The sequence below is a fragment of the Taurulus bubalis genome, assembly GCF_910589615.1.
Source record: "Taurulus bubalis genome assembly, chromosome: 1".
Taxonomy (NCBI): domain Eukaryota; kingdom Metazoa; phylum Chordata; class Actinopteri; order Perciformes; family Cottidae; genus Taurulus; species Taurulus bubalis.
This window is the reverse complement of record NC_136589.1, coordinates 11,565,942-11,586,970: the sequence shown is the minus strand read 5'-3', so window position 1 is coordinate 11,586,970 and position 21,029 is coordinate 11,565,942. Positions and strand designations below refer to the sequence as shown.

Below are 21,029 nucleotides of genomic sequence, written 5' to 3'. Positions count from 1 at the left end.
CAGCTCTGTTCACTCCGTCCTCCACAACAGCTCTTTAGTCTTTTCACTGCTATGCTGTCCTTTTTGATACAAATATTGAGTCGGCACCGAGAGAGATATCGAGTTTATGTGTTCCGGCCGGCATGCTTAAACTGTGCTGAAAAGCGCGACCTCGTTGAAAGGCTTTGGTTTCGGCGGGGCGGTTCTGAATGTAGCGGGTCCTCAGGTTGTTTTCAGGTTTTTACACAGCCAGTTGGTTTTGAGAAGCTTCCATTTATGGGTCCTGATTGTCTGAACAGTGATTCCTCCTTTTCACCTCACCTCACTTCTATCACCTTATCACAGGAGAGAGAAATGGTAGAGTTTCAGTCCACAACACTGAATATCCAACTAACTCCTCGCACCATTTTTTCAAAAGTGTTGCAGTTCTGTAGAGAAATGAGAGCGACCGGCTTGGAGGGCCACTCCGGTGGTTTTGCATGTTTCAGATCATTGACTACAAATTGCATACTTTAAATCAATGCTGGCCATTTCTGCAGCATACATCAGGGTTTAGATTGATTGTGCACCTTCGAGGCAGCCTTTGGTTTAGCTTAATTTCAATGCAGCATGAAACTCAACTTGCAGGGACACGAAACCTGCTCAAGCCTGAAAATCTATCAGAGTGAACAGCTGCTTTTATTTCATAGTTGTGTGAAGGTAGCAATGCTGTCCAAAGTAATGCGGATGGGTTCAGTTATGAGACAACACCACTCTCACAAACTAGTAGGTCTGCGACTTTTGTTATTTTCATTTTTAATTAATCTGCAGATTATTATTATTATTATTATTATTATTATTAATCATTTGGTTTACAAAAGGATCAGAGCACAAGGTGACGTCTTCGGATTTCCTGTTTTGTCAGACCAACAGTTAAAAATCCAACAACTTAGTGCCTGTTTATCCTTAAAACCAGGCTAACTGTTCCCCCCTGTTTTCAGTCCTAATGCTAAGCTAAGCGCCTCCCGGCTCTTGATTCATACTTGGAGTACAGATTTGAGAGTCGTATCGATCTTCTCGTCTCACTGTCCGCCAGAAAGCGAAAAACCATAGAGATGCTCCTGAAATGAAATTAAACCAATGGCTGCTTAGAATGAAAGAAATAAATCAATAATCTTCAAGTACGTTTTGGAAACTAGTCTTTTTGTCTTTAAACATATACAATATTTAGTTAATGAGGTAAATTCATGCCAAACTACCAGTTTGTTTCTAGTTCAGTACTTTAATGACGTACACCTCAGTGATTGGCACCGCTTCCTCCTCGTGGTGTTTCTGTGGTTTTGGATTGACCCTCTACAAATGTTCCCAAAATGAGTATTGAGTGCTCTGACTTGTTTTTTTGAAGCTACAAACCAAATGAGCGGTGCGAGAGCTCAGCCTTGTCGCGTGCACATTACTGGGAACTGGTTGTAGCTTCTGAATGTTCAAAAGTGTTCTTAGCCAGCAAGTGAATGGTTTTTCTTTCATACGCACGATAAGTGCCGTTTTATCTTTTGCTTGCTCCTTCCCTTATTTTCTTCTTTCTGTTCTTTGGGCATGTCTTGAAATTACCCATAATGCTCAGCCACTTAAGCTAACTGATTCTTGTATGGGTATGTGTTATCAGGTGAAGACAGGATCACTCGGTATTAAGATCAGCGATCACAGCTCCTTTGATCTCATGCTTCTGCCTTCCTACACGTGTGTGTGCGCGTCTGTGTGTGTGTGCGTTCTATCAACACAGCGCCACTGCTGACAAAATGCCTGCTTATGTGCCACTTCTTGACTCCCCTCCCTCGGTGTCCGTGTATCACATCCGCTTCTGCTCAAGCACGCATATCGCTACTGCTTTCAGGTGTTACAAAGGGATGTATACCGCATTTTACAGCATATATATGCCGTGTTGAAATGCCAAATGCTGCCTTATTTTTGTTTTGTTTTGACGTTTGTCAAGAAATCTAGCACTTAATTTTACTTGTCGGGGCTGGAGGCAGGTTTTGAAGAAGAAAAGCCATCTGCTCACTGAGAGTTCACTTTTTTTCTTTCTTTCTTTTTTACCTTTTCTGATGCTTTCTTTTGATATTGTTTAGATCACTGCACAAAACTGAATTGTATGCATACAAATAGAAAATGAGCAGTAACAGTGATTTCCTGTGAAATGCCAAAAAAAAAGCCTTGAAACTTAACCTATGGAGCAGATAGATACACCATAAAGTATTCTGATATGATGCCACTTTTAACAGCGTTTGTGGATGTTCTTGCACTACTTAATCGTCAGAACATAACTTTACTGTACCCGTCTGTTGATATCGGTATAGTTAGATCTACTTTACACCGTACTGCACTTTCTAATCGCTCTGTGATTTAAACCCTTGGCCTACTTCGACACCACAGCGATGGTTTGCCAGTGAGCTTGAAGCACACAAAACCATCCTGTCATCTCTGTTCTGCAGTGCGATCGCAATATCAAGTGCATAGATGACTGTAGAGACATATTAAATGTGACTCGGCACTCCTCTTCCATTTTCACTTGATTTTAAACCGTTTGTATTTCGTCCTTGAGTATGTAGCCGGTGGAATGTGCTTAAGGAAGTATGTGAGATTGGAAAGTTTACAATTCGTGATGCAATTCTGTTTCACAAATTTTGTATATTTAATAAAGAATATTTTGTGTTTCTTGCTCACCGTATGTTTGGTTGTAAATCTTTCGTGTGTGTGTGTGTGTGTCTTCACAGGGCTGATTGTGATCTTTCTTTGTTTACAGTTTGTTTTTTGATAGTGAGCTCAATTCTATAACTGGTTCCAAGGTACCAAAACACCTAGGTTTGTTCAGCTCTTTTTTTTCCTTATTACCTTCTTTTTTTTATAGCGGACTTTCTCATATCTAAAATAACTTATGAACGTGAATTAATTATTACGTTGGTTTTTTTCAAGTGATTTATCTGCAGTAGTGTTTAACTATTAATTGAATGAACCTGAAGCTCTCACAGGCAGAACTGTCACAGTACTGACAGTGGTGACAAATGCTGTGATTCACACACAGGACAGGGTAAATGTATGTGTGCTTTATGTAAGGCTAAATACACATTTAATTCTACTTCCCAACATATATGTTGTGAGGTTTTAATCATAGAATGTAACTCCCCTGCATTAAAAACACCCATATTCTAATGAGACATAGATCATTTCCAAATTAAATGACCACAAGCCTTCATGATATGCCATGCTGCAGATAGTTCCATGCTTAATTTGTCCAACTCTTGCACATTTTACTCCGACTGACTTTAATACAAACCCACCACTAGAGGGCTATGTCATACTCTTTAAAGTTTACCCAACCTTCTTCCTTCAGCACCTCCACCAACATTACAACTCAAAACGTCTCATTTGTGTCGTCTGCCATGCTCCAAACTGACGCTGAACACTTTCACCCCGTTAACTTCCCTTTTAACAATGCCGTAAACAAAGCAAGTCCTCGTGGGAAATGTAGTCCGCTAAACCGCTTTTTTCCCCAGCAATGTAGCCCTGGAGAAGTACATTACCCATAATGCCACCTGGCCACTGAACGGCTAAACCTTGAACGAACAGCTCTACAGCTCGTAGCGTGGGGTGTTAGAGAAGAGACAGACTGGTGTACACTCGCGTTTCTTTTTGCAGAACCATGTCTGAATATGTCACATTCCAGCATGGCAGGTCTCGTTTCGACCAGGTACTTTTATTGTTATATCGATTAAAGTTTGCCACAGCAACGCTAACTTTACTGCATATGCGCACTTCATGCACCAGTAGATGTGTTGAGATGTAATGGTCACATTCGTGTTATATAATTGTTTATCTTTAGTGAACATGTTAAGAGAGTGAAGTCCAATGTTGTCTCTTGAAAACAACTAAGTGAGCTAACACTTTGTGACCCTGAAGGCCTCAGTGGATTAATCTGTAATGGCCAAGTGTGTTTAGACTGGTATTGACTCAGGTTTACTTTGGGTCTCTTAGTACTAGCGACACATGACATGAAACTACTTGAGTAACTGTTACTGTACTTAAGTACACATTCGGGGTACTTGTACTCTACTTGAGTTTCAAGCAGAGTTTTATACAAACATTTTGTAATGTAAAAAAGAATTTGAAATTTAACAAACAATGTGTGTACCCTTAAGTGTCCCAATGAACTATTCCAGTGAGCCTACGTGAAATACAGCATCAATAATAGTATTAAATACAACTGTACATAACCCTTCAATGCCCAAATGTTTTCTGTGAAAAGGGTTATTCTCAACCCATATACTTTTTATTAACAAACAAGCTGTCATAACTTTATGAAATTGTAAATACTATATTGAACTAGTGATAGATAAATTACAGAAATACATGCTGGAGCTACATACCTTTGCAGGTTTAACAGTATTTGGACTGTTTGAAGTGAGAATTGTTTGCATATATTTTTGAGTTTCTTCTTAAAAATATGAAAGTAGTGCTTGGATATATTTATGGCATTAACTTTCAAACCAATGACCAATGACTATTAAAAACATCAAGAGGAGGTCTATATCTTGACGGGTCACAGAATACAGTCTAACAATGATGACGCTGCTGTTATCCCTGACTTATACGTTTAAAAAAAAAATATCTATGTTTTTACCAGCCGTCCATATGTTCAGGATGTCACAAGGCACAGCAGTGAGTCAGATACCAGATTTTCATCCAAATTAACAGTTAGTGTAATTAAACTCAAGTTAGGGGGGATGGCGGGTGCCTCTCAGTGCTGCGTGGTGTGTTGCTGTATCTCTGAAATTATTCCTTATGCCCAGTTATGAATAAATGATCGAAAAAGGTATTTTTGTCACAGTCATTATAGAAATTAATTGCAAATGGTGTGAGTAGATTCGGGTCCTGAAAAGATGCAGCTAGGAAACAGTTTGTCTGCGGTATTAATGAGGGGGCTCCACCTGGTGTGTTAAAACAGCTGGCACGCTGTAATGTCGCTGTTTTCTGGGTGACAGCTGGAATCTGTCTGCCTCTCTCTGCTTAAAGACACCATCCAGAATCAGATATGGATTCCTATATTGGATCATTTAATTTTACCTATATAGGAGATATTTTCTGAACATTCTCATCCCAACTCGGGTATGAACAGTATTCACACTTTAAAAACGCAAACTTTAAAAGACCACAATTTGAATCAAAAATCGTTTCTTTATTGTTTTGTTGGTAATGATGTTTAGGTAAAAGACTTTATTAGTATTTCTTTTAAATATGGAATGTCAAATTGTTCGTATGATGTATTTTCTTCTCCTTCTCTTAGAACACCTTTTTTGGTCGGTTCAGGCACTTCCTGGATGTGATTGACCCGAGCACACTCTTCGTGCCAGAGGTACACACACGTAGTGATTTATTATGATCTGGTGAGTCATAGTTTAATCCGTTTAGAACTGTAAATTAAAGTTCCGATCAATCTGTGAAGGACTATGTGCATGGCTTAAAGCCATGGGTTGGTCATGTTAAAAAAATTGAAAATTGAACACCATATTAAATAAATTATTGAACAGAAAGATCTTCTCTAAGGAAAGTAGCAAGCAGCACTAGCTCCAAGATTTGCTAAATCTAGCGAAGAAGTCACCAAGTCGTCAAATCTGACAGCCCGTCCCTTCAGGTCTCCCTCCAAACAAAGCCATGCCCCAAAATGATCATTATGAACGTAAACAATCATTTGGATCTGGATTAATCAGCGGTCCGCACCTGAGTGAAACTTGTAAATTGTGTATTTTTCAGTCGGGTGTTGCCACCACTCCCAGTAATACATGCAGATGCTTTTTAGTTGCAGTCTTTGAGATATTCAGATGAAACTAACAGAACAGTAAATATGTTATGAATTTCCTGTCCATTTTGTTCTGTTAAGGCAAAATGGTTGTTCGTTAAATTACTTTAGCTTTTTGGTTTGCTTTTGTAAAGGGAAAAGTGAGGTAACAACCACAATTTTTTTTTTACATTTTTATGTAACCTACATTTACAAAGTCAATTGAGGTAAAAAAAAAAAAAAAGTCTGGGCAAAAATGGCAGCACAATAATGATACATGAAGCCAACATTTACGGAGGAGAAATGAATAGAAGGGAACCTAAAAGGCATTGAATTTGGCTTGGTAATTACTTTTCTTAAAATGTTCTTGAAAATCATTTTAATTTACTAACATACCTCTCTCACTGGGAACCACATCTGTGGTCAAACCTTTCTGGTCTGCCTGTCGGGATATTTCTCCAGGTCTTTGTTGTGTTTTGGTAATTTTGTTCATGGAGTCATCAGTGCTCTGGTGCTCTGGGTAATGAAGCTGTTAGCGGGCTCTTTGGTGACAGTAATAGCGGCAGTGGCTCCTGGGATGTGACAAGGTGTGGACATGTGGGGCAGCTGTGAGGGGTGGAGAGTGTGTACACACACACACACACACACACACACACACACACACACACACACACACACACACACACACACACACACACACACACACCTACCTTGCACCCTGCTGGGCCAGGCGTAGCCCTAACTTGCCCCTAATGACGACAGTGGAACAAGGATAGCCATAATTTTACACACACACACAACCTCATTCTCGCACAAGCAAAAGTGCACCGCTAAAACGAACGCACACAAATGCAGGGAAAGGAACGTACACACACACACACACACATATACAGATGGCAAGCTCATTAGAACAAATTGGGCCACATGATCTTGTATTTTGCTCAGCATTAGACAATGATCACTCCACAGTAAGCTGCTCATTACCCTTTAGGAAACTCATTTGTCAAATGAAAATCAGCATGAAAGTTTGAGTGAAAAGTAGTTATCATGAATTGAGCTGTGTGGCTTAAATAGTGGAGTATAAAAAACACCTCCAAGTCTCCAGGATAGACCTCCCTCACCTCACCTAATTTAACATTTTACTTACTTTTATTTCTTTGGTAAAATCAGAGGCGGCTGCAGGAGTCTGTGGAGCTGCTGGACCGCTTCAAACGAGGAGCTCTGCCCCCGGCAGTGACAGATGCTCAGGTAAAGACACAAACACTTGAGCTGACATTGACATTGTTCAGGGTGTGTTGATTGGTCGACAGAAGGGTGAAATAACCAGGTGTCTTTGAAGCATTTAGAAGTTAGAAAAGCAAGAATAGCAAGGGAGATGTAAAAGCAGCCAAATATTTCCATTATAGACTTTTAAATGTTGCTTATCATTATTTTATGGTTTTATGGATATAACCTACAAGTTATATACTACAGTTGTATATATCCAGAGCAGTTTTTAGAGCAAGTCTTTACATTACTTGGGTTAAAAAAAAATTAAATCAACTGGCCTGTGCTCACAAATTAAAGTTTTTTCCCCCCCATTGAAAGAAGTTTGTTATTTGTCTCCACAGCTTTGGCAAGCTCAAAAAATAAAGCAGGTAAGACGTTTGTCTCTTATTCATTCACTTTTTGGCAATTTAATCCTTGGACTCTACTGTCTCCGCATGTTGAAGTGTCCTTGTGCGAGACAGTATTTGTATTGTTTTTATATTCATTCATCTTTTTATTAAAGTTTGCATTTAAAGTTTAACAAATAGACGGATTGGACAAAAAAAACAGTACAACACGACACTAAAAAAAGTCTGTAATGCTGCATATACTGTATGGAAATGATAAAGTGAAGCAGGCGAGTGGCATTAACTCCACTGCTCATTAGACACTGAACTGCAGGTGCAGGTGGTCAAACCAACAGAAACGTATTTACAGTAACATGTAACCAGCAACAACTATAAAGCTGTTTATGAATAAACTTAATGATTTTAATTATTTATATTTTTAATTGAACTGTATTTTAATAGAGTATGACATGGAGGTCTGTGCTCATTATAGCTTTATCTTATTCAATATGTTCATGTCAAGAGTGGCCCTTCCCCATTTCTTTTTTTAAAAGGCTTTTTCTACAGATTTTATTTTTTTTAAAGCAATCAAATCTCAGTGTTTTGTTAACACTGAACTCATCACTGAAATGCATCTCGCATGATCTGATCACAGGTTCTAAATACGGATGTAAATACACCCAAATCTCACCCAGCATGCACTAGGAATTGAAGATGATTCTTAAACCGCGCTGGGAGGGTTTAAACTGTATCTGGATAAAAGGTTTAAAAGCATTTGATGTAAATTGACAACTATTGTTAGTTGGTCTTCTTTTTTATGGGCTGTATGGCAGAGCTGTTTAGGCTAAATATTATATGAGGCCTATTTCCATTTCAGACATGATAGTGCCCTCGTACACTATATGTAAGTTCAGTAGTAATCCTTTGTTGCTCCAAGCCCACAGCAAAACTCTCCCTAATACATTTTAAATGAAGTAACCCAAATCGGTGCTCCTTATCATCTGATACTAGTCATTACGCTCTTATTGCAGGCCATCATCCACCCTGACACGGGGGAGAAGATCCTCATGCCCTTTCGGATGTCAGGTACAGTAGCTTGGTGTGGAAGCCTCGGGGGAAGTGGGGTCTAGGGGCTTGTTATGTGGTCCAACATGGAGGCGTCGTTCACCCTGGGAACTGTCACGGCTCAACGGGGTTCTTCAGGTTGTCTCGGGCCCGGAAAAAGGTCACACTCAGCTGGGCGCTGATTAAAACCTCTCTCCCACGGTGATGGAGAAGTTCTCGAGGCTCTCTGGAGAAGCAAACACAAGTATTTTGGTCTGGTCTCAAAGCACCTTTTTTGCACATTTTTTGCAAGAAGAGGGTGGAAGAGAACCAGGGAGGAGAAAGAGACTTGATATGTCCGGACCCCCGCTCTGGATATGTCAGAGAATCTTCTACCTCCATCTTACACGTGTAGACTAGTTAGAAGACCCAGAGCTGTGTGTTTTTAAAGATCTTTAAATCTGGCAGCAGAAAACCAAACAATTATGAATGTAAAATGATGAACAAGGAGAACGCTGACTCTTTTTTTTTTTTTAAACAGGTTTTATCCCATTTGGCACACCAGTGGTAAGATTTTTTTCAAATCCAGTCGTAATATATATTGTAATTACTTCATTACAGTTCATCCTCACATATAGATGTATTGTACGCTTTCATGAATATATTGTTTTAAACCAAGACTCTCCTCTCACTGTGCCTTTTTTTAGTAGTCTGTATTTTGTAATCGTATCGTAAAAGGGTTTTATATCTTTGTGCAGGTTGTTGGCCTCCTGCTACCAAATCAAACATTGTTGTCAACTATCTTCTGGCAGGTAAATGAATACTGGCTTATTGACCTGTACAACTCAGGCTGACGATATATTATGAAAACGTCATTTATTTATAATGATGACACAAATTAATCAACATTTCTGTAAGAGTTCCAGTATTCACCAGTCAGAGAATGTATATGTTTATGTTTAACAATGTTGATAAAAGTATAAGATTTGGAAGTTGTGGTTTTACATTAAAGGTAAAGTGTGTAGGATTTGGAGGCCTCTACCGATGAGGTCGAGTACAACCAACTGAATACCCGTTCGCTCGACTTTCCCTTTTCAACACTGCGGTAACGTCAGCCATCGAGTGCAAAACCGTGGAAGTGCCGTTCGCCTCGCTCAGAGGCCGATCGTACCTCTGTGAAGAGAACCTGCTCCCTCTGTAGATATGAAGGACTCATTCTAACATAACAAACACACTATGATTTTCAGATTCAGGTGATACACCAATGAAAACAAAGTTATGAATATTATATTTAATTTCTGCTGATAGATCCCCCGAAATGCTACACACTGGCCCTTTAAATATACTAATAAACATACTGCTCGTGGCAGTCAGACTGTCATCATCTCATTTCTGCAGTAATACAAAGAAATAATTTAACTCAAGGATCATCTAGCTTTTCCCCAAACTTTTGGCTGCTCTATTCACTTCAGACGTCAGTGAGATACAGTTGAAAGCTCAGGAAAAAGCTAGGAAATTAATTTTAAGCTTAAAATATGTGTAATATCCACAATCCAATCGGATATTTAGTGGAAAGCTGAGGCGTCGGGTGGTGGGCCTGTTGTGGAAGGGACGAGGAAATTGTGTCTAATTGTTTTGTTTGCTAATGTATCTGTGTCTTACTTCTGCATTTGTATATTTAAAAAAAAAAATATATATATATATATAAAATATAAAATATATGTATTTTCCATGGTCAAGAACCTCCATAGTCCCCTTTGCTTACACTAATTAACCGGCCAGAGACACACAAATGTTGAATGTAGCAGCTTTAATCAGAGTCATATTTCAGCACATTTACTAACAAGCTTTTGACTTCCTTTCCTTTTCCAGTGGTTAAACCAGAGTCACAATGCCTGTGTGAACTACAGCAACCGTAACGCCTCCAAGGTACTGGATTAGTAAAGTGACCCAGTCTCATTTTGACGCATACATTCTGTAGACAAACAGAGCTCCATGAAATGTGTTCATATTGTACTTGTACTTACTTTTCACGTTAGCCGACTCCAGCTTCCAAATTCTTCCTGGGATACCTCGGAGCAGTGACCAGCGCAGTCTCCATTGCTGTGAGTTCCTGTAAAGCTTCCGCTCCAACTGAACCGTCCCTGTGACTCCAAAGAGTCGATGTCATCGCACAACAATAGCTGAGTCACTTATTGATCCATGCTTTCTTTGAAACCAGGGAAAGACCAGTATATCAGCATAATGTTGACATTGAGTTGACATTGACAGATGTTTGTAAGTTGAACCACATAAAAAGTCTGTGAAACCTGCAATTGGGGGTGTCTTGATAGAGCGGTATAACCGTGATATTTTAAAATGAAATATAGATATAGTGTTAATAATACACATATGATAATATTGTGTAAATAAGCCAGTGCTTCTTAAATGATTTTATGTACACAGTTATGGTTACAGACCTTCTCTCACTCCACCTCCCAACACTTGTATCTTAATGCAATTAACTTTCTAAAAAAGAGACAAAACGCACATTAAACTAAGTTAAAGATGAATTTAATTTAATTTAATTGTTTTCTTCTAGAAAACGATAATATCATTATTGTGAATTCTCTTGCCCACGATAATCGTGTGAAGACCATCTGATTTTGTGGCCCACCTGCTATCAAATGGTGTTGTCTTCTGAGACTTGTCTGTTTGGTTGTGATGTGTGCCAAAGCTCCACCCAGTTGCCTCCCTTACCCAATACACATTATTAATCATAGTCATTAATCTGGGCTTCAGTGCAGAGTTTAATGGTTTAACTGCTGAGAGGAATGCATTTGTAGGCCAAACCCCAAATAATTTCACTTGATTTGAAAGGAAAATGGCCAAATTCAAGCATAAACCCTTGAATACCAGCCATCACAACACCCTTTATCAGTTGAACCTTTTACCTTTTTTGTCATCAAAGACTCAAATGTCAAAAGAGTATAACACACGTTCACACACCTGCCTGACTCAGCCATAGTGTGGACACAGCGCTCAAACCGAGCCAATTACTGGTCCCGCTGGGCGCTCATCCGGCGGCTGCCCTCAGGCTTGACAACGTCAACAAGCACAGGAAAAAAAATCACAGGGTGTCTGGAGGGCGGACTGACGGGCGTGGAGGTGGGGGTGGGAGGGCTGGAGCTCTCCAATTAAACGTCCGCTCTGGTGACGACCCCCCGCCGGGCTGGGGAGAGCCGGAGGCTGATGTAGCATGGTGGTGTGTTATCTGAGAGCATAACTTTTTGACTACAGCTCTGCAGTGTGTTAAAATACAGGACTGTATTTCATTGTTTATCTTCTATTCCTTAACCAATTGTACCATTTCTGACACAAAGTGCTTGTTTTTTTGTTTCTGTGCTGAAAGCCCACTTATTCAAACATTAATCCCTTTGCGTATCATTGGTTTGATAACATGCAGTCAGAGGCTGATGTGTGTCTGGTTTGCCTTCAGGTCGGGTTGAACGTGTTAATCAAGAAAGCCAGTCGCTTCAGCCCAACCACCAGGCTTTTGGTGCAGAGGTTCATCCCCTTCCCAGCAGTGGGTAAGTTCAAAGAGCTCCCTTAATGGAACGGACGGGGATTAGACCTGCAGTTCTCCACCAAAACCTTTTAAACTAAATTAGTAGATGTTTGAGTTCACAATGTGTAACTAACTGACTGGATAAGGGGACCAGGGTTTCTCTATGCTTAAAATAAAACCTCTATTTATTTTTTTTACAGTATGTTATCATTTCATAGCTGAAGCGCAAACTGCATTACTATGCTAGCGTTCTGGTTAGCCTATGCTTTAGTTTAGCATGTGAACCATTGGACGTTAGCATACACAGCTGCGTTCCATTCGGTTCCTCGCAGTCCGTTCTCCAGTCTGCGGGGTCTGAGTTGTGTTGGGAGACACAAAGCTGATTTTCATGCCACTCTCCCACAAGCACACACCCAGGGGTATAGACCCGTGTCCCAGAATGCCACTTGCTCATAATTAAATTGTTTGCCCCCCCCCTCTCTTACCATAGTGGTTCTTTTAATTAAATCAACAGGTTTCTACAGCTCAGCCTTTGCCTGGTAATTGGCTGCTTGTTAGAACTCTGCTGCCACAAACAAATTGGATAATTACTCCTAAAGTGGCGTCTATGTCAAGGCCTCATTTACCTGATTTATGTTCGTTCATTGTTGTTGCTGTTGTTGTTTTGGTCGGGCCATATATAAGGTAATTAAATAGGCTAATTGAAGCGGGCAAAAGTAAAGTGCTGTTTGAATTTTCACCCGCTTCATTTTGTTTGCTTACTTAAGGCTAGATTTATTTGTAATAACCTAATCAAGCAGCGGCCTGTCATTCAATTAGATTATGAAGACCATAATGTAGAACTGGAGGGAAAGACACTCCGCCAGACATTTATGGGGATAATTTGATGTTAATCATGATTTAATTATTATTCATATTTCCGTAATTATGTGAAAAGTTCTTTAATGCATTCCCAGTATACCACGAGGTATTAGACGGCAATTAGAATGTACATACATGTAATTATTTTAAATAATTGCAAATTACAGCCAGATATTTAGGCATTGAACTGTACAGACTTTGCAGTAATTGATTCAATTTTATAATTACTTTGATGTCTTTTATTACTTGAGTTACAAACCTTTTTTTATTATTATTATTTGATCCGTTTGCTGTAGTTTTTGTTATTCCTTGCTAAAATCCCACTATCTGTCCTTCTGTTAATTGGTCTGGATAAAAATAGAAAAAATCCCTTGTAGGTAAAAAGAGCGATTTGCTCAGTCAATTGAATTCCCCTCACAAAGCGCCTTGTGCGCCCTGCAGCCGTCGAAAAGATAACTCCCAACGCTGTTGTCTTAAATTAAAAAGGCTCGCGGCGCCACCACTAAACTCTCTAAAATGAGTTTTTCTTATTCCTATTAGAGTCAAGGAGAAAGCTCCATCTATATTAACATACATTTGGGTTCACTTTGGCTTTCGTGAATAAATCACAGGGTGACAACACTGCTGTTAACAACTGATGTTTGTCGACCCATCGGTCACCTTGGTCACGGTGTTTATTGCTGATTTGACTAACTTGAGTCTCTCTCTCACACACACACACACACACACACACACACACACACACACACACACACACACACACACACACACGCCGGAGATGTAGTCTTTTCAGTGAGTAAAGTCGGCAGACGTTTATTGACTTCCAAACGGACATTAAATAATAGTTATATGTGTAAAATGTAAAAATTCCTCACTGTATAAATGATTTAAATTTTTTTTATGTCTTTTATGTCTAAAAGACATCATTTTCCAAAGAAGGCAAGAGAGGAAAGCGATGCTTTGAGCTAATGCTGAACATCATTATGACAACATTCTCACAATGGCAACAATTACATGCTCATGCTTAAGTCTGAGACACATTATCCAACAAAATATCCCCAAAACTCACTTTAATGTTAATGTTGATGAACCTCCTACCTGTTTGCGTCAAAGCGACAATATGAAAATGGTCGTAGCGCTTTGATGTTTACCATTTTCTCCTGCGCGTTACCATCAGCCAATTAACACTAAACCCATTTGCTTTGAAGGTATTTGGTCATGAAGAAACATTTTACCCCAAAATAGATTTTACCAGATGATCGTGATACATGAAAAGGTTATGAAAGATCCTGAGGACATGAATGTGTGTCCTACTTTGTGATCGCAACATCACAACTTCTTTAAAACTGTCAAACACGTTTTCACATGATAATGGGATAAGTATTTTGTCAAGTCAAAATATTGTTTGAATAATTCTTTAATTAATGCAGGAAATACAAGAATATGATTTGACTGTTGTCCAAGATGTAAGCCCTTAATCTTGCAGCGCTTGCCACAGTACCCTTGAGCGAGCAACTGAACCTCTTCCTGCTCCAACGGCACTGCCTGATCTTAAAGCCCTGCTGAATGAAAAGACAAAAGAGTTCACTTTTACATTGTTTTAAACGTTCTCGCCTCCCTCCAGCGACCGCAAATATCTGCAACGTGGTTCTCATGAGAAACTCTGAGCTGACAGAGGGCATCAGCGTGCTCGACGACAACGGGAACGTGGTGGGGACGTCGAAAGTGGCCGCCAAGCATGTACGTCGCTTTTACATGGTTTTTATTTTATCTGAAGTGAAATCTTCAGCTGCAGCTGTGTTCGTTTACAAAATGTATTTTTGTTTGTGACAGGCACTTTTAGAAACCGCTCTCACCAGAGTGGTCTTGCCCATGCCGATACTGATGCTCCCTCCCATCATCATGGCTGTGCTGGAAAAGTAAGAGACTGCATTATCTTATTTTATCCTTCATGAACTGGTCAGTTCTCTCAAAAGTAATGAACTTGTTTGGCTTCTATAGAGATATAGTTTAAGGATAGGAGGAAAACCAAATTATAATTTTTCATTTGACATTTTAATTAAATTTGAATCATATTTGAAAAAGCACTCAACGTTGTTTACTCTTAATATGTAGCCTGGGTTTCAATACTGGTGTCCACTGTATTTTAAAGTCCAAGAAGTTGGTGGTATTTGGTCTTTGTATTAGATGTATTCACAATAACCAAAATATAGAATATCGCAAGTTATACTCAAGTGTAATAAGCAAAAGGTTCTTGTTTTAGTGTCACTTTAACCTTTTAGAAACCCATCCCCCCCAATGGGGGGCAGACTGAGCTATTGTTATATAAAACTGTAAATCATAGCTTGCTTTATGAAAAAAAACCCTAAACTGCTATATTTTGATGTATTGAACACCATGAGTAATATATAAGTGAAAAGTATGGTTTGGTACATGAAAAAATTACCTTGTCACAGATGTGCCCCAATGCAAATTTTCCTTGCCTGAATTATCTTTGTACTAAACCCTCTTTAAATTTGTTCTGCTTCACTTCATCAAAGTGAAGCAGGAAGGAAGGAAACAAAAATGGAGACACTGGAGAAAGAAATTAGAAATGCGCCGTACATCTTGACTTCCTGTCACTCGTAGCGCCGCTGCTCGCTCAGCTGTTGCTCGACAAACAGGACAACACTCGCGACACGGCGCTGGTCAAAGACGTTAAAAAAGCATGAATCAAACCGGCTGCTGGTGCTCTAGCGCTGGAAGCGGCCGCCATTCAGACACACTTCCTGGTGAAGTCGGTGAAATTCACCTCGCTGTGTGCGCCTACGGATAATATTATGAACCCAGACACGAGGGCGTTTGATGTTCCGGCGTTTTTGGGATTTCTACAACAAGTATAAAGCAGAGCTAGTGGTTATTTCCATGGTGGATGGCGTAAATGAAAACTGTTTACACGCACAGAGATAAGCCCCGCCCCCTCTCCGGCGCAAATGACGTGACTATGTAAGACTGTAATACAAACAGTATTACAAGGAGTTCAGTTTGTCAGGTGCAACATTTATGACATGTTGCTCAGTTTGTCTGCTTGACAATCACATTTTGCTGCAATAAAAATGATTGAAGTGAGATGAACAGACTGAAAACTTTATCTTATTCGATCAAATATATTGACAAAGTTTTCATTTGGGGACAATTTGCAGTTGAAAAAAAAGGAATAAATTGCAATACTCAACATATTGCAATACTGAATATATCGCAGTATCGTGATAGTATCGCAGTATTGTGATAATATCGAATCGTGACTCAAGTATCGTGATAGTATCGAATCGTGGGACCTCTGGCGATTCCCACCCCTACTCTTAACCAGTAACATATAGACAGTTATTAACACATCTGAACAAAATCTCACATGTGTACCTTTTATTATAACACCCAAATTATTCAAATAGCCCTAGTGGTTGCAGCGATACACCCTTTTTAGTTTGAGTATGCATTTTTCGAGGAAAGGGCCTAAAAATAGGGTGGTTGACAAAAGGTTTTAAAGTGCTCATTGCTGTGGAGCTTTACAGCTTCTATTGCCACAGAAACAACATAAAATATTGACGGTTTTGATTGTAACTGATAAACAACAGGGCAAATCTACTTAAAGATGAGCCGCTTCTGCTTCTACTCATTATGGCGTTTTGTCCTTAGACAGTTGTCTCCCTTCACTTGTTTATTTCCCCCTGGAATTATATTACATTACTTTTCCTTTAGCTGACACTTTTATCCAAAGTGACTTACATTGTTGCTCTATACACCGTAGACAGAGCAACGGGGAGCAATTTGGGGTTAAGTGTCTTGCTCAAGGACACATCAACATGGACTAGCAGAGCCGGGGCTCAAACCACCGATCCTCTGATTGAAAGACGGGCATGCTAACCACTTGCTCAAATCCTGGAATTCCTGCTTTTCTTTATCCTTTCATCGATTGTGACTTATGCCCGTTTCAAATAAATGCATCACTTGATGTGAGCTAAAGCATATTTACACAGGAATAAGAGACCAATGCTGTAATGGAAGTGGTGCTCTGGTATAATACAAGTTAGATTAATTAGACATTTGAATGACCCCTAATTAAATGATAATTCAGAAGTGAATAATACAAATTCCTTCATTGTCAGAACTCCTATTCCATTCAATGAACCTCTTCCATCGCAGAGATTCAGTTTTGTGAGATCCGATCGTAATGATGTATAAAATGATGCGATGTGTTTATACGGATGCCGTGTGATTAATGGCGGTGTGCCGAGGAATGTGGCCATCTTTGTAAGCCCTTGATCGGCACAATCTCGGAGGGGGGGGGGGGGGGGGGCTGCACAGGTGTGTTTGGGATTCCTGGCAGCTGCATGACTGAGCGGGAAGAGGAGACGGAGAGGCTGTGTGAGGTGGTCCGGTGGTTGCAGGCGGGTTGTGATCGGCGTTCCTCTATGTCGGCTTCACTGGCTCTCAATGGAGCGAGAACAAGGGGACAGGGACGGCTCCCTGCCGCGGCCCCTCCATGATGGATGACACCGCTGAGAGCAGATTCAAGGCAGTGACAGCAGGCTCTGTCCTCCATGTGCTTCGGTCGCTGTTGGAGGCTGCAGAGCCAGAAGTACATTCAAAGCTTTCTGTCTTAAGCTTCGTTTTCGGCCTTCGTGCACTGAGAATCATTTCAGCCTGAATACACAGGGAACAGGATTTGGGAAAGAAACGGTATCTCTACGATTCGATGATATGGAAATAGAGGTGGTCATGTGATGTTGTTTAATGTCAGGATAATAAATGATGTCTATATGTTTGGGAAACTTGATAGAGAGACTGTTTAGAGACTAAGACAACAACATGGGAATGTTGTTGTTTTGGCCAATAAAACAAATTGAAGCACATTAAGGTGCATAAATGCACTTAAATGCAAAAACATTAGTACCAAAAAGTAGACCTCGCTGTTGTGAGGTGTGTTGGGTGTTTTACTACCTCATAAAACATATGCAAAGATTTTAGTTTTCTTACTTCAGCCGACCCCGAGGCGCTTTATCTCCGTACTCGTGAAATAGCATGATACCTTTGTCAGGAAGTGTGTAACTCTTTGCCACGAGTGACCGCCATGCTGTGCGCAACATACAAATAAAACAGAACCTGGCAATATTCCATAAGGTAACGTAATGTTATGTTAGCACATGAGGGGAAATGTGCTGAACTCTTGAACTGTTAACTATTGAAAACAAAGAAAACAACCTGAGATCTCAACAGTAGCTTCTTCCGCTGCTGACAAAGAAACGCCCTCTGGCTTTTCTTGACTTCCGTTGCATTTTCATGTTCATCATCACCCCCGCCTGGTTCACACAGTGTTTGTTTAGTGTTGAAATTAGAAAAACCTGCTTTACAGTTTATTTGTTTCACTTCACAAACATCCGTTTAGACTACAGCTGGTTCTGCAGGACTAGAAAGTAACTGAACAAAAGGTCAAAACTAACATAAAAACAATGTTCAGAAAGCACCATATTTTATGCTTATTTCGTGATATTAATTTGTGGCATTCATGCAAATGCAACTGTATATAATCACTATTATCCATTTTAGTCAGGAAAACACATACCGATATGACTGCTACTGCTCTTTGAGTATATAAAGGTAGTGTTTGTTACTATGGTAACGTAGTGTTGTATCTGTATTTGGCAGAAACTCAAGTCACCAGGAATATTCCATTCATTTGAAGACCTCAACCATGATATGGCCAGCGGCCAGGTCATTCAGGGAACGTTCACGCAGCCAGCATTGCGTGAAATTGTGTCATTAATTTGGGATAATATCAAGTTTTTCACCTGATTTTCAAACTTCAAACTGCCCAAACCGTCCCTCATCACTCTCAAACCTTGCAACTTTTCTCCCATTGACTTTTCTGTGTGTGTGTGTGTGTGTGTGTGTGTGTGTGTGTGGCGTGTGTGTAGCCTAATTTAAGCATAGAAGCCATATGTGTTAATGAGCTCCCTCATTAGGCAGTAGCTCTCCTCGTTAGGGAGAGAGGCGGCGCTGGTGGAGGAGAGATGGAGCGGCTCTTTCTTAAGCTCCTGCTGGGTTCACTGTCCCACTGAAGAGGGGATAATACTACGGAGGGCAGGGAGGAAATATGGGCTGAGACGAGAAAATGTATTTTTGGAGATTTAAAACATTCTTTTAAAAAGTCTGTTTTGTTCAAAACGCAGCTTTTGTGATTGATGGTTCAGTGTTTTCCAAACTGTTTGTACATTTATGAGGGAATATTTGAGTTAACACAACAACAAATGGCCTTTGTAGGATTCTAAGCAAATGATAATAAAAGCAAAGATCTGAACTGTGCTTGTTTTTCAAGTTTCTCAAATTATTTTCTGATCCACAGGAAATGTACTATTTGTAATGTTTAAATACTTTTTGAAAATGTGTGTGGTATTGGTGTCTGCATAAAACCTTTGTGGAAGATGCATTCCATCACCAGTGCCAGCACCACAACAACACCTATCTGTCTGTTAACCGTAATATAAATAGAGTCGGGGTGGTTCTTTCTCCTCTGTGTTCCACCAGGCTTCCTCTCCTGCAGAGACGACGGAGACTCGTGTTGCCCGTCCACAGTCTGGTGTGCCTCGCCGCCTTCGGCCTGGCTCTGCCTCTCGCCATCAGTCTCTTCCCACAGATGTCCCAGGTTCGTCCTCCCAAACCACTTTTCAACTCAGGAACATGTCTTTCCTCTGAGATACAATCAAACCATACATGGTCGTGCAGCGTATTGGCCTTCTAACACTGCTTCGTTTGAAGTTGATCTACAAACAAATGTATGTTTTATTTGGCAATCGGACAAAATGGCGTCACTCTGGTGGCAAAGCCCTGTTGTTCAAATTTCTATGTGAATGTGAACCCTTTCATTAACTGTGTATCGATGTCACGAGTATTGTGTTAAATCATTTGAAAGTATAGATTATGATTTTATCAAATGTCAGGAGAAGACTCTTTCGCTTTGTATGTATAATAGTGACACCCAGAGACTCTCTCATAATGAGGCAGAGCCCTCTGAGACTTAACCTGCTCTGTCATGGTCTGCTCTCTGGCTGAGATCTAGCTTCAGTGTGTAATTCTACTGAAATTACTATGGAGTGGTTTTATTATACTTTTTTAACTCCGGCTCTCTTTGTCTTCCCTCTGCCAAATGACTCACTGACACAAGCCAACTAGCTCTGGCTTTAAAAATGTGTAGGATTTAATTACCACTGGAAAAAGCTCAGACAGCCATATGGCAAAAAAAACTTCAGACATATGTGTCGCCAACAGTCCTGTGAAAAGCTGCCTCTCAATCCGCAGAGGGGCCTGTTTTTCTCTCACAAGTCCTTTTTTTTTGCACATTCGCAAAGATAGCAGGTGAAAAAAAAAAGAAGAGAAAACTCCCTAAAAAGCAACATGAATGTGCTGCTCCCCTTGGACCCCCTGCCTACTCAATTTGTCCCACTTCCCTGTTTCACACCTACCAAGATGTCTGATTAGGATTCTGCCTCCAACTCCGACAGCCATCTGTCTCTGGTTCAAATATTAGGAGACGCATATTTCAAATTAGACCTTCATTTGCCAAATTGGCTCTTTCTGCACATTAGTGGTAAATACAGAACATTTAAAGCCTTTAAGAATTACTTAGCTACAAATGAAACTGTTTCAGATCTTTGAGCGGCGGCTCGTGTGGATCCTCACGGATGCATCTACCTCGCACATGTTAACATTTATTTGCACTGTTGACCTTTTTTCGTCTGCTTTCGACTCCCACAGATCAGTGTGAATCAGCTGGAGCCGGAGATCGCAGTGGCAACGGATTGTAAGATCGTAACGTACAATAAAGGCCTGTGAGTGACCTCTGCAGCCCCGACGCATGAAGACGGGACCCCGCCGCTCATCATGGTTCAGACCGCCCCGAGGCTGCCAGAGACTGAACCGTGGTAAACTTGGCTGTGGAAAGTTAGCATACGTTTACCGAGAAAGGCAGAAGATGTGTTGTTTATGCCAAGACGTTGCTTGTTAAACAAGCAGTAACACATGATGACATATTGCGATACAGGAAAATATATGTTTGACACCTCAGAAAGTATTATCCCTATTATTACATGGACACTTATGGTGGAAATAATACCAATAACTGAGCCACTCTGAAGGATGTATGGTATCTTTCTTT

At 40.2% G+C, this 21,029-nt stretch overlaps 1 protein-coding gene across 1 annotated transcript; it reads left to right on the top strand.

The window, feature by feature from the left end:
- Window positions 1–3,658: 3,658 nt before the first annotated feature.
- sfxn5a (sideroflexin 5a) lies at window positions 3,659–20,788 on the top strand (the record flags this gene model as incomplete). Its single annotated transcript, XM_079232186.1, has 14 exons — window positions 3,659–3,706; window positions 5,300–5,368; window positions 6,962–7,039; window positions 7,402–7,428; window positions 8,418–8,472; window positions 8,972–8,997; window positions 9,189–9,242; window positions 10,303–10,359; window positions 10,470–10,535; window positions 11,909–11,999; window positions 14,463–14,578; window positions 14,672–14,757; window positions 19,403–19,520; window positions 20,630–20,788. The coding sequence occupies 14 exons, from the start codon at window positions 3,659–3,661 to the stop codon at window positions 20,705–20,707; spliced, it is 969 nt and encodes a 322-aa protein (XP_079088312.1). The 3' UTR covers window positions 20,708–20,788.
- Between the last annotated feature and the right edge of the window lie 241 nt (window positions 20,789–21,029).